The sequence below is a fragment of the Neoarius graeffei genome, chromosome 4, assembly GCF_027579695.1.
Source record: "Neoarius graeffei isolate fNeoGra1 chromosome 4, fNeoGra1.pri, whole genome shotgun sequence".
NCBI classification, from domain to species: Eukaryota; Metazoa; Chordata; class Actinopteri; order Siluriformes; family Ariidae; genus Neoarius; species Neoarius graeffei.
The window spans coordinates 14,048,917-14,061,706 of record NC_083572.1 but is presented as its reverse complement, the minus strand read 5'-3'; the positions used below and the strand labels follow the sequence as shown (position 1 = coordinate 14,061,706).

Sequence of the window (12,790 nt, the reverse complement as noted above, 5' to 3'; positions counted from 1 at the left end):
CAGGTTGAAGAATTCTATCAAGGACTTTTGACCCAGACATATAGATGTAATTTTTTGATTTGGATGTCTCTGTGTTGTGCTATTTTAATCAGATCCCATTCCATGTTATGTTTCTAACCACTTCATGTGGCTTTGCTGCTTACCAGGCTACTATTTTGATGTGCCTGATTTCATATATTGAAAACCTATACAACCTGTTTCTGGTCCCTTATGATACAATCTCCAAAAACAAGTCATATAGGTGAGGGAATGCTGTGTGAACTGTCATTACATTAAACAACATTCACAAGGTATGATAAAACGTCACCAGCAGCACCTCTCTGCCACCTTGAGGAGTTCAAGAAATCAGTGTTACACCTGTTAAGTGCAATCCAGCACTCACCTGGCATGATCTTGACATTTCGTAAGTAAATTCTTTGAACACTTCTTAAAGGAATAGTTTTCTATATCTTCTCATCTCATTATCTCTAGCCGCTTTATCCTTCTACAGGGTCGCAGGCAAGCTGGAGCCTATCCCAGCTGACTACGGGCGAAAGGCGGGGTACACCCTGGACAAGTCGCCAGGTTATCACAGGGCTGACACATAGACACAGACAACCATTCACACTCACACCTACGGTCAATTTAGAGTCACCAGTTAACCTAACCTGCATGTCTTTGGACTGTGGGGGAAACCGGAGCACCCGGAGGAAACCCACGCGGACACGGGGAGAACATGCAAACTCCACACAGAAGGGCCCTCGCCGGCCCCGGGGCTCGAACCCAGGACCTTCTTGCTGTGAGGCGACAGCGCTAACCACTACACCACCGTGCCGCCATTTCTATATCTTGTATTTATAAATATATTTTTAGTATTTTTATAAAGTATCTGCATGTTTAGTAACATAATTCATTGCATACTAGTAGTTTTACAAGGAAGTGCAAATGTAAAAGGTAGCAGTAGTAAAAATTTGTGTACATTCCGGCGTTTCGTAGAAGTGCCTCTTAAAAGTAGAGTAAAATAAAAGGAAAGCAACGTTGCTATAAACAAAAACATTCTTAATGTCTTTAAAAAGTTAGTTCTGGAGGTAAAACTGATAAAGTACATTCTCTAAACTGAAATAAAACACTGTAAGTCTGAAATGTTTTCATTTGTCCAGAGACGTGTAGACGGTATACTATACGAGGTGTTCAGACATGCTTTGCACTTGTATTACATGCATTTGTGCTGAAATTTTGTCAGATTTATGGGGCGCCATTTGTAAAGCATGTCCGTGCTGAAAATTTCAGCAACATTTTGTCACATTTAGCTTTGTAACATTTAACATTTAGATATAACTATTTAAAATATCTCTAAGATGACAAATATTGTTATAAACATGCAAAAAGGGGAGTCTGAAAAATTCACACCGTTTTTAAAACACTGTTTTAAGCTAAATGTGACAAAATGTTGCTGAAATTTTCAGCACGGACATGCTTTACAAACGGCACCCCATACAGATTCTGTTTGGATTTCATGAACTGAACTTTAGCTTAAAAAAAAAAAACAACCACCATATGGTTAACAAATTGGGTGGATTCTCACCAACAACACATGGTTAAACCTGTTTCCTTTTTATGATTTTGATGTGAAAGAATTAGAATTAGAGAGATAAGTAGTTGTTCCATCAGCATCTGTCAATCGTTGCAGTTATTTGTACACGATCATAACATGATGCAACTGTTTTAACTTGTTCATAAGCTTGCATGATGTGAGAATTCATAACTATAGGTGTGTAGCCAAGTGAACAAGTTCGACTTGCATTTGTGTTCACTCGCTGTGCTTCGCTTCTGTGAACAGAACTTGATCTTTCCTTGGACAAGTCCCAAACAAGAACATTTCTGAAGGAAGTTTGAAGTGAAAGTTGTATTACCTGCTTGAATACAGCCATGACAAATAAATCCTCACCAACAACCACAGGTTAGATATACAGTTAGGTCCATAAATATTTGGACAGAGACAACATTTTTCTAATTTTGGTTCTGTACATTACCACAACGAATTTTGAACAAAACAATTCAGATGCAGTTGAAGTTCAGACTTTCAGCTTTAATTCAGTGGGTTGAACAAAATGATTGCATAAAAATGTGAGGAACTAAAGCATTTTTTAAACACAATCCCTTCATTTCAGGGGCTCAAAAGTAATTGGACAAATTAAATAACTGTAAATAAAATGTTCATTTCTAATACTTGGTTGAAAACCCTTTGTCGGCAATGACTGCCGGCAATGACTTGAACTCATGGACATCACCAGACGCTGTGTTTCCTCCTTTTTAATGCTCTGCCAGGCCTTTACTGCAGCGGTTTTCAGTTGCTGTTTGTTTGTGGGCCTTTCTGTCTGAAGTTTAGTCTTTAACAAGTGAAATGCATGCTCAATTGGGTTGAGATCAGGTGACTGACTTGGCCATTCAAGAACTTTCCACTTCTTTGCTTTAATAAACTCCTGGGTTGCTTTGGCTTTATGTTTTGGGTCATTTCATAATACCATCTGTATTATGAAACGCCGACCAATCAGTTTGGCTGGATTTGAGCACACAGTACGGTATGTCTCTGAATACCTCAGAATTCATCCGGCTGCTTCTGTCCTGTGTCACATCATCAATAAACACTAGTGACCCAGTGCCACTGGCAGCCATGCATGCCCAAGCCATCACACTGCCTCTGCCGTGTTTTACAGATGATGTGGTATGCTTTGGATCATGAGCTGTACCACGCCTTCGCCATACTTTTTTCTTTCCATCATTCTGGTAGAGGTTGATCTTGGTTTCATCTGTCCAAAGAATGTTCTTCCAGAACTGTGCTGGCTTTTTTAGATGTTTTTTAGCAAAGTCCAATCTAGCCTTTTTATTCTTGAGGCTTATGAGTGGCTTGCACTGTGCAGTGAACCCTCTCTTCTCATGCAGTCTTCTCTTTATGGTAGATTTGGATATTGATACGCCTACCTCCTGGAGAGTGTTGTTCACTTGGTTGGCTGTTGTGAAGGTGTTTCTCTTCATTCTGCGATCATCCACCACTGTTGTCTTCTGTGGGCGTCCAGGTCTTTTTGCACTGATGAGTTCACCAGTGCTTGCTTTCTTTCTCAGGATGTACCAAACTGTAGATTTTGCCACTCCTAATATTGTAGCAATTTCTCAGATGGGTTTTTTCTGTTTTCGCAGCTTAAGGATGGCTTGTTTCACCTGCATGGAGAGCTCCTTTGACCGCATGTTTTCTTCACAGCAAAATCTTCCAAATGCAAGCACCACACCTCAAATCAACTCCAAGCCTTTTATCTGCTTAATTGAGAATGACATAACGAAGGAATTGCCCACACCTGCCCATGAAATAGCCTTTGAGTCAATTGTCCAATTACTTTTGGTCCCTTTAAAAACAAGGTGGCACATGTTAAGGAGCTGAAACTCCTAAACCCTTCATTCAGTTGTAATGTGGATACCCTCAAATGAAAGCTGAAAGTCTGGACTTTATGTCCATGTTCATTATATAACTATAACTTTAATATGTTTCAGTAAACAGGTAAAAAAACAAAATTTGTGTCAGTGTCCAAATATATATGGACCTAACTGTATTTTGTTTATCTCTATTTGCATGCATTACATATTATATTTAGATATGCCCCTGTTAAAATTTCCAACTTTAATGTGATATACAGTAGCAACCAACAATCTCACTCACTTCTTCCACTTATGTGTGTTGGGTCGCTGCCATGTGGACCCTATTGATCCATACATCATATTAATTGGAGCGTAGTTTTTCGCCGGATGCCCTTCCTGCTGCAACCCTCCCGTTGCTGGGCTTGGGAAACAACCATTCACACCTATTTAGAGTAGCCAGTTAACCAAACTGCATGTCTTTGGACTGTGGGGGAAACCAGAGCAAACTCCACCCAGAAAGGCCCCCGTTGGCCACTGGGCTCAAACCCAGAACCTTCTTGCTGTAAGGCCACAGTGCTAACCACTACACCACCATGCCATCCACAGACGCAACCAACAATATTCAAGTGACAAACTCATATAAATTTACAGTAACTTGGTTGCACAAGTCTGCACACCCCAAATTATACTTTATACTAAGTTATTGTAAACCTTCATCCATCCATCATCCGTAGCTGCTTATCCTGTACAGGGTGAGCCTATCCCAGCTAACTATGGGCGAGAGGCGGGGTACACCCTGGACAAGTCACCAGATCATAGCAAGGCTGATACACAGAGACAAACAACCATTCACACTCAAATTCACACCTACGGTCAATGTAGTCTCACCAATTAGCCTAACCTGCATGTCTTTGGACTGTGGGGGAAACCGGAGCACCCGGAGGAAACCCACACAGACATGGGGAGAACATGCAAACCCCATACAGGAAGGCCCACATCGGCCACTGGGCTCGAACCCAAAATGTTCTTGCTGTGAGGCGACAGTGCTAACCACTACACCACCATGCCGCCCTATTGTAAACCTTATTGTAAAGCTTCTATTTGTTTTTACTTGAATTTTGTTGGTTGCTATATCACATTAAAGATGGAAAAATGTTGGTTTCTTTCTTTCTTTCTTTCTTTCTTTCTTTTTTTACATCACAAAACCCTACCATTTTAACAAGGTTGTGTAGATTTTTTTTATTACCACTCGAATTAACATACATGAGCTCTGTGCTTACTCTATAATATATAGACACCATGTTGTCTTGTTGTCTCTGTGAAGGAGGCTTGCCTCCTCTTTCAGAGCGCAGGATTGTACTGCTGGGAAAAGCTGGAGCTGGAAAGAACAGAGTCGCCAGCGTCATCCTGGGAGACACAAAGTTGAAGGAAGAGTGTGAACAGTGCGTCTTATATGAAGATGAACAGGCAGGAAGGAGGATCTGCATAGTGGACACACCAGGATGGGACAGAGTTTCTATAGAACGCACTGCAAAGAAAATAAAAAATGAAATCACCCAAAGCGTGGCCCTTTGTCCTCCAGGTCCCCATGCTTTGATTCTGGTGCTGCCTGTAAAGACTGGTGATGTACCTTCTCTAAATGAGCTTAAATCAGCAAGTCAACACATGGAGCTGCTCTCTGAGAGAGCCTGGGATCACACTATGGTGCTTTTCTTGTGTGATGAAGATGTAGAGGAATCCGCAATCAAAGAACACATTCAGAAAGCAGAAAACCTACTGGAAAAGTGCAGAGGCAGACACTATGTTATACAGCACAGTGAACCTGAAACCCACATCCATGGGCTCCTTAAAGAGATAGACAACATGGTGGAAGAAAACCAGGATGAGTTTTTCCTACCACAGGTTTACTATGAAGTGATGCAAAGTAAAATACCACAGGATATTAGAGAGTTGATAAAAAGGTATAAGGACAGACTCGCACGGAGACGTCGAAGTGTCCCGGAAATGCCTCCATCTTGTAAGTATAATTCTGTCAAGACCATGTTATGTCAGATTACGTCTATGTACAGACATCATATTTTCCCAGGGCTAGTTCAGCTGATTTTCTTGTCTGTTTAAATTTTTGCAGTGGGTGAAATTGACAAGGAATCCATGGATATCGATGCCATCGAGAGCAAGAATAAGGATGATATACACACACTTGCGAAATATTCTAGACCTATAAGTCTACTAATTCTGACTGGCATTGGTGCTCTTATTGGATCTGTGGTTGGATCTAATTATGGAGTAGTGGGCTCTGGTGTTGGGATCATCGCTGGAATCATAATAACTATTCCGTTGGCTTTAAGGCTGATTGACGCTGCAAGTCTGGCACGACAGAGTTTAACTCTTGTGGAAGAGAGAAAAACTAAACACACCGATTAACCTCTACACCAGTGAGATACACTCACCGGCTACTGTATAAGGAACACCCATCCACCTGCATTTTTATGCAATTCTCTAATCAGCCGATCCCTTGACAGTAGCACGATGCCTAAAATCATGCAAATACAAATCAAGAGCTTCAGTTAATGTCCACTTCAAACATCAGAATGGGAAAAACTGTGATCTCAACATGTGACTTTCACTGTTGGTTTGAGCCAGATGGACTGGTTTGAGTATTTCAGAAACTGCTGATCTCCTGGGGTTTTCACACACAACGGTCTCTCGAGTTTACACAGACAGAATGGTGCAAAAAACAAAAATCACTGAGTAAAAGACAGTTCTGTGGGTGGAAACAAACACCTTGTTGATAAGAGAGGTCAGAAGAAAATGGCCAGATTGGTTCAAGCTCCCAGGAAGGATACAGTAACTCATAGCAACTCTTAACAACCGTGGTGAGCAGAAAAGCATCTCAGCATGCAACAGCAGAAAACCACACTGGGTTCCACTCCTGCAGCCAAGAACAGGAATCTTAGAATCAAGAACAAGTTCCTATTAAAGTGGCCGGTGAGCATATACAATTACATGTGTACCATGAGAACAAATTGGAGATGCAAAAAGGAAGCAGTAACACAAAAAGATGGGCACTTGTAGAAAAAAATAACGTCAATGATGTGGTGTGAAGGTGAGTGTAAATGCCTATCTGTCTCTCTGTATTAGCCCTGTGATAGATTGGCAACCTTCCCAGGGTGTACCCCGCCTCTCGCCCAAAATCAGCTGGGATTGGCTCCAGCTCCAACGACCTACAATGGAAAAGGTGCATAGAAAAAGAATGAATGAATGAATGAATGAATGAATGAATGAATGAATGAATGTGGTGTGAAATGACCTGACACAAGCACAGTTCATGTTATGACTCATTTTTTAAACTTTGTTTTCTTACAATAAACTTTTAAAAACATATCTGTGGGGTTTTTTTTCCAAGATTACTTAATTTTTTTGTGTGTGATCCATGGGGTCCCAGTTCCAGTGCACACCTCTTGTCTAAACTACTAGATCCCCTGTAAGATTTCTTTCTGGCAAGGGAAAAAAATCCAAACCAAAGCAACACAATACAAAAAAAATTAACAGTACACCTCCTGTTCATGTCTGCATTTGTTTCTTATAAGTCTACCAATATGTAAAGAAAGGCTTTGCGATTTTGACAGGCCACCATTATAAATAAGAATGTGTTCTTAATGACTTGCCTGGTTAAATAAAGGTTAAACAAAAAATAAAATAAAATATGGCATAAAATTTACATTTCCTCTTTGCCCTTAAAATTTTAATACGTATACATTTGACACTTTTTACAATATATTTTATATTTTTAACAACTAAAAATAGTGGTTTTACAGAAGCAATGACGACCTCAAAGTAGGACACATTTGTGATCCTTCAAATCAGTTCTTTTCAAACAATTCCAGACCAGAGGTATCATACCTATTTTTTTGTACTCTTCAATTGCAATTGAATTTGAATATGTATTACATAAATATGATGTAATCAATACAACATAGAGTTCTAATGACATATGAAATTATGAAAAATTAACAAAATCTCTCGAGATAAATCCACCAGCAGTTTCTACAGGACAGATGTGGGACTAGTACATACTGAAAGTGTATACACTTGCATTAAATTTTCCTGCAAGTAAAAGGTAACTTAAATCATATTTATAATATAAATAGCAAAGGAAAGGCTGGATGTAGTGAAGGATGCATTTTGAAAGTTTGGACATTTGTGCATGTGTGCGTATTTACGTATTGACGAATGCATTGCTGTAAGTGTGACATCAGCACAATGAGCACAGCATAATAACCTGGGAATGGGTGGCACAGTGGTGCAGTGGTTACTACTGTCACCTCATAGCAAGAAGGTTCCGGGTTCAAACCTCATGGCTAATGTGGGCCTTTCTGTGTGGAGTTTGCATTTCCTCCGAGTGCTCTGGTTTCCTCTCACAGCCCAAAGACATGCGCTTGGGTTACCTGGCTACTCTAAATTGCCCATAGTGTGAATGGTTGAAAGGAGAAAACCTCTATAATAATCCAGTAGAAGGGAACAGGAAACCACTACTGTAATTTCCCCTAGAAGAAAAGCCGTCAGAGTGGCTACGTCACCGTAGTCCGTCCATCCATCATCGCTTATCCTGTGCAGGGTCGATGACTATAGCAAGGGGCAGGGTACACCCTGGACAAGTCACCAGGCTATCACAGGGCTGACACATAGAGACAAACAACCATTCAGGGTCAATTTAGAGCCACCAATTAACCTAACTTGCATGTCTTTGGGGGAAACTGGAACACCTGGAGAAAACCCACACAGACAACATGCAAACTCCACACAGAAAGGCCCCCGTCGGCCACTGGGCTTGAGCCCAGAACCTTCTTGCTGCTTGGCAACAGTGCTAACCACTACACCACCATGCCACTTACATCATTGTAGTGATATGCCAAATAGAGAGAGACAGAAACCTGGTAAGATTTTGCCACAATGTTGTTGTCTGTTCATGTGCTATCTTCAGGTCACACTACACCTACGTCTTGATGATCTTCAGGCAATTTATTACATTTTCATACTCTTGCAGTGCGATAAGCCGTTACATTCCCAACTTTCCTCCTGTGTTTAAAAGTTCAGTAAGTGATTTTGTCAGAGGTTAGCCACAGTTAGCTGTGTCGAAGCCCTAAATCCAAACAAATATAGCTTTTTTGGGGGGTGTTACTATAAACTTATTTCACAAAATAAATATGTAATATGTAATAAACCAATCGCAGGACTCAACAGCTTAATCTATATGTTTGAATATATGGACATTTGTTCATTTTGCTTATACTTTTATCCAAAAGTGACACTAGAGGGCCAAGGGACCTTAAAGGGATAGTTCGGGATTTTTGACATGAATCTGTATGGCATCCCCATCAATAGTGTCGTGCAAACACACTGACTTACCCCTGACAGCATCCTGTGAGTCCAGTTCTTGTCCAGTTTTGGTCCAGACGAAAGTAGTCCGGCAAGTTTGTTGGGGTCACGAAAGTAAAACATTTTTCGTCTCAAAACAGTATGTGTTCAAAAGAGTGATATATTTGCATCACAAAACCGTTGCCAAATAAAAAGTCAGACCTCGAAATCGCTTGGCACTATTTTCTCTCCCTTCTTATCACTGCGCGCTGCCGCCAGGTGACAGCGAAACGCAGACCCACTAAGCTGGTGGGAGACCAAGGCTGCACTCTATCCACGGCTTACACACGTGATGGCACGGAGGATGTGTATAGTGGCAGCATCTGTCCCCCCAGAGAGGATCTTTTCAAAAGCAGGACAGATTATAACTGAGAGGAGAAATAGAATCAGAATTAACTAGTTAATTGCAGCAATTAAAGGAATAGGTAGGAAAAGGAAGGCGCAAAGACACCACGCAGCGCCTGAAAATGGGTTTTCAGGCGCTGCGCACCCGTTTTCAGGCGCTGCGCGGTGTCTTTGCGCCTGCAGCGGTGCTTTGCCTGTGCTGTGGCTGAAAATAGTTCCAGATATAAATTGGTCTAGTAAATCCCTTCGTGTTAATTTGCATTGATATGTGTACTCGATGTGAATGTACAAGTCATGAGAAATAATTATAAAAAATCTTGAGTTATTTAATTCACTTTTGCAATGACAATGCTAGCTGGACACGCCGGATTACAGTGACTACGCTAAGCTAAGCTAACCTGGGCGTTTATAGGTCGGGACAATGGCTGGGTCGGCTACAAAACGCTTTGGCTCACTCATCCAACTGCAGGGACTGACTCAATTTCATCTGGGGGTGGCGTATTCCTTTAAATCAAAAATAAAATCTTGGGAGCCGTAAGAAGAGCCAAAAGAGCCGGCTCCCGAAAAAGAGCCGAAATTCCCATCACTAAAACAATGAATGAAACAGCCGTGGCTGTCACCTGGCGGCAGCGCGCAGTGATAAGAAGGGAGAGAAAATAGTGCCAAGCGATTTCGAGGTCTGACATTTTATTTGGCAATGGTTTTGTGATGCAAATATATCACTCTTTTGAACACATACTGTTTTGAGACGAAAAACGTTTTACTTTCGTGACCCCAACAAACTTGCTGGACTATTTTCGTCTGGACCAAAACTGGACAAGAACTGGACTCACAGGATGCTGTCAGGGGTAAGTCAGTGTGTTTGCACGACACTATTGATGGGGATGCCATACAGATTCATGTCAAAAATCCCGAACTATCCTTTTAAGGACCCAACAATCTTTCAATCCAGAACCCAAAGCCTTAACTCCCATGTCCTGATCTGATGGCTGAAGATTTTTTACACAAGTTTAGATAGTTAATACACAGTTCGCCAATGTCCTGACTTGACTTGGGTAACAAAAGGAATATTTACAACACTCATAAACAGGGGTGAAAATAAAAAATGACAGCATATATGTGGCTGTACAGAGTAAAATGTAAATGTAAAACCATCTTTATAATGAAAGAATACTTAACGTTACAGCTTTACCTCTGACTTTTACAAAACATTGACACTGGAGACTCTTCACCATGGCGAAAATTCACCGTATCAATTTTTACATTTGTATTTGTGAAACATCCAAATAATAATAGTATATTACAAGAAGGGCGTTCAAAAAACCCATGACTTGCTTTGCAGAACTACTCCCTGCTGGAAATTCCAGCTTGTTTAAGCAACTATCAGTTACTAAACCACATGTGCTGAGCCGGTCAAACTAGTAGTTTGTCTTTGGCAACTGCTACGTGTCAAAAGAAAGTTCACAGTTTCTGAATTACTGCTAAATCATAGATAAGTTATTTTAAAGAAAACAACACCACAGTAAGGCAATCAAAAAAAAATCTCAAATGTTTATTGATCAATTTTGTTGGGTATAAGGAAGATAGAAAATATATAGATAACTAGACCTTCTATCTGAAGTCTTATCTCATTATCTCTAGCTGCTTTATCCTTCTACAGGGTCGCAGGCAAGCTGGAGCCTATCCCAGCTGACTACGGGTGAAAGGCGGGGTACACCCTGGACAAGTCGCCAGGTCATCACAGGGCTGACACATAGACACAGACAACCATTCACACTCACATTCACACCTACGGTCAATTTAGAGTCACCAGTTAACCTAACCTGCATGTCTTTGGACTGTGGGGGAAACCGGAGCACCCGGAGGAAACCCACGCGGACATGGGGAGAACATGCAAACTCCACACAGAAAGGCCCTCGTCGGCCACGGGGCTCGAACCCGGACCTTCTTGCTGTGAGGCGACAGCGCTAACCACTACACCACCGTGCCGCCCCTACCTGAAGTCAATCTGTCTAAATAATATTCATTTGGCAAAGATGCTCTACCAGTTTGACCAGCTCGGCCTGTGATAGCTGGTATAGTTTCTCAAACTGAGCTGGATTTTTCAGCAGTGTTATCAGAGCTGTTGTTATAGAAAATTAATCAACACCTTCCACCTTTCACATTCATTGATATATTTAGTACATATAGTAATGTGCACAGAAGGTCCGGGTCCGAGCCCCGTGGCTGACGAGGGCCTTTCTGTGTGGAGTTTGCATGTTCTCCCCGTGTCCGCGTGGGTTTCCTCCGGGTGCTCCGGTTTCCCCCACAGTCCAAAGACATGCAGGTTAGGTTAACTGGTGACTCTAAATTGACCGTAGGTGTGAATGTGAGTGTGAATGGTTGTCTGTGTCTACACTCAAAAAAAAAAAATTGGATTTACTTAACCGAGTTATGGCAACCAGTCCCACGAAACTGTGTTAATTTAGATGTATTGAATACAGTTATGTTGAGTTATTCAAAACATAACTGTATTCAATACATCTAAATTAACACAGTTTCGTGGGACCGGTTGCCATAACTCGGTTAAGTAAATCCAATGTTTTATTTTTTTGAGTGTATGTGTCAGCCCTGTGATGACCTGGCGACTTGTCCAGGGTGTACCCCGCCTTTCGTCCGTAGTCAGCTGGGATAGGCTCCAGCTTGCCTACGACCCTGTAGAACAGGATAAAGCGGCTAGAGATAATGAGATGAGATGAGTAATGTGCACTTTAGAATGCATAGCTCTAAGTAACTGAATGATGTCACAAAGTCCAGGGGTGGAAAGATGTTTTTACTTTACTCACTTTTACTTCATTATTATGGCATGTTTATACAAAAATACGCCATGTGAATATGAATAAAAAAAGAGTGTGATGGTTTGCAAAACATGGAAACCCTATATTTCATTGAAAATTGTACAAAGACAACATATCAAATGTTGAAACCGAGAAATTTTATTGTTGTTTGAAAAATGTCTGTTTCCTGCTACCCATGTGTGTTTGAGGATGGATAAGGTTAAGGTTGCATTGCTGAACAGGGATGAGTACCCTAGCCCAAGGGCGGCTTGGTGGTGTAGTGGTTAGCACTGTTGCTTTACAGCAAGAAGGTTCTGGGTTCGAGCCCAGCAGCCGACGTGGGCCTTTCTGTGTGGAGTTTGCATGTGTCTGTGTGGGTTTCCCCCAAAGACATGCAGGTTGGGCTAATTGGTGGCTCTAAATTGGCCATGAATGGTTGTTTGTCTTTATGTGTCAGCCCTGAGATGACCTGGCGACTTGTCCAGGGTGTACCCTGCCTCTCGCCCATAGGCAGCTTGCCTGTGACCCTGCACAGGATAAGTGGCTACAGATAATGGATGGATAGTGTTAGTCCTGCAAACTTATTATTTTTTAAAATTAGTAATAAAAATTACTGTTCACATGAAAACATGACATCAACTGAATGAGTTTAAAACATTTCCTTTTAGTTTTATTTTCACTTGATTAGATTTCCATTACACTTGCAAGATTCTGACACATTACCTCTAGTTTCACTTCAGTATAATAAAGTCTTGGTATTTTTTCCACCTCTGCCACAGTTACTCATTCTTCATCAACTTCCCAGTCTGAGTGATGCGCAT

At 41.3% G+C, this 12,790-nt stretch overlaps 1 protein-coding gene across 1 annotated transcript; it reads left to right on the top strand.

Moving 5' to 3' along the window:
- The first annotated feature begins 303 nt into the window (after window positions 1–303).
- On the top strand, window positions 304–6,348 carry LOC132884303 (GTPase IMAP family member 4-like). Its single transcript, XM_060918135.1, has 4 exons — window positions 304–403; window positions 1,820–1,939; window positions 4,715–5,407; window positions 5,519–6,348. Exons 2-4 carry the CDS (start codon window positions 1,909–1,911, stop codon window positions 5,812–5,814), a joined length of 1,020 nt encoding a protein of 339 aa, XP_060774118.1. The 5' UTR covers window positions 304–403; window positions 1,820–1,908; the 3' UTR covers window positions 5,815–6,348.
- The last annotated feature ends 6,442 nt before the right edge of the window (window positions 6,349–12,790 follow it).

What these genes read in the sequence shown, in the direction of transcription:
- LOC132884303 (XM_060918135.1), top strand. Translation starts at nt 1,909, where the DNA reads ATGACAAATAAATCCTCACCAACAACCACAG. An exon ending in ATCCTCACCAACAACCACAG is followed by an intron (nt 1,940 to 4,714) that starts GTTAGATATACA and finishes GTCTCTGTGAAG; the next exon opens with GAGGCTTGCCTCCTCTTTCA. An exon ending in CCCGGAAATGCCTCCATCTT is followed by an intron (nt 5,408 to 5,518) that starts GTAAGTATAATT and finishes AAATTTTTGCAG; the next exon opens with TGGGTGAAATTGACAAGGAA.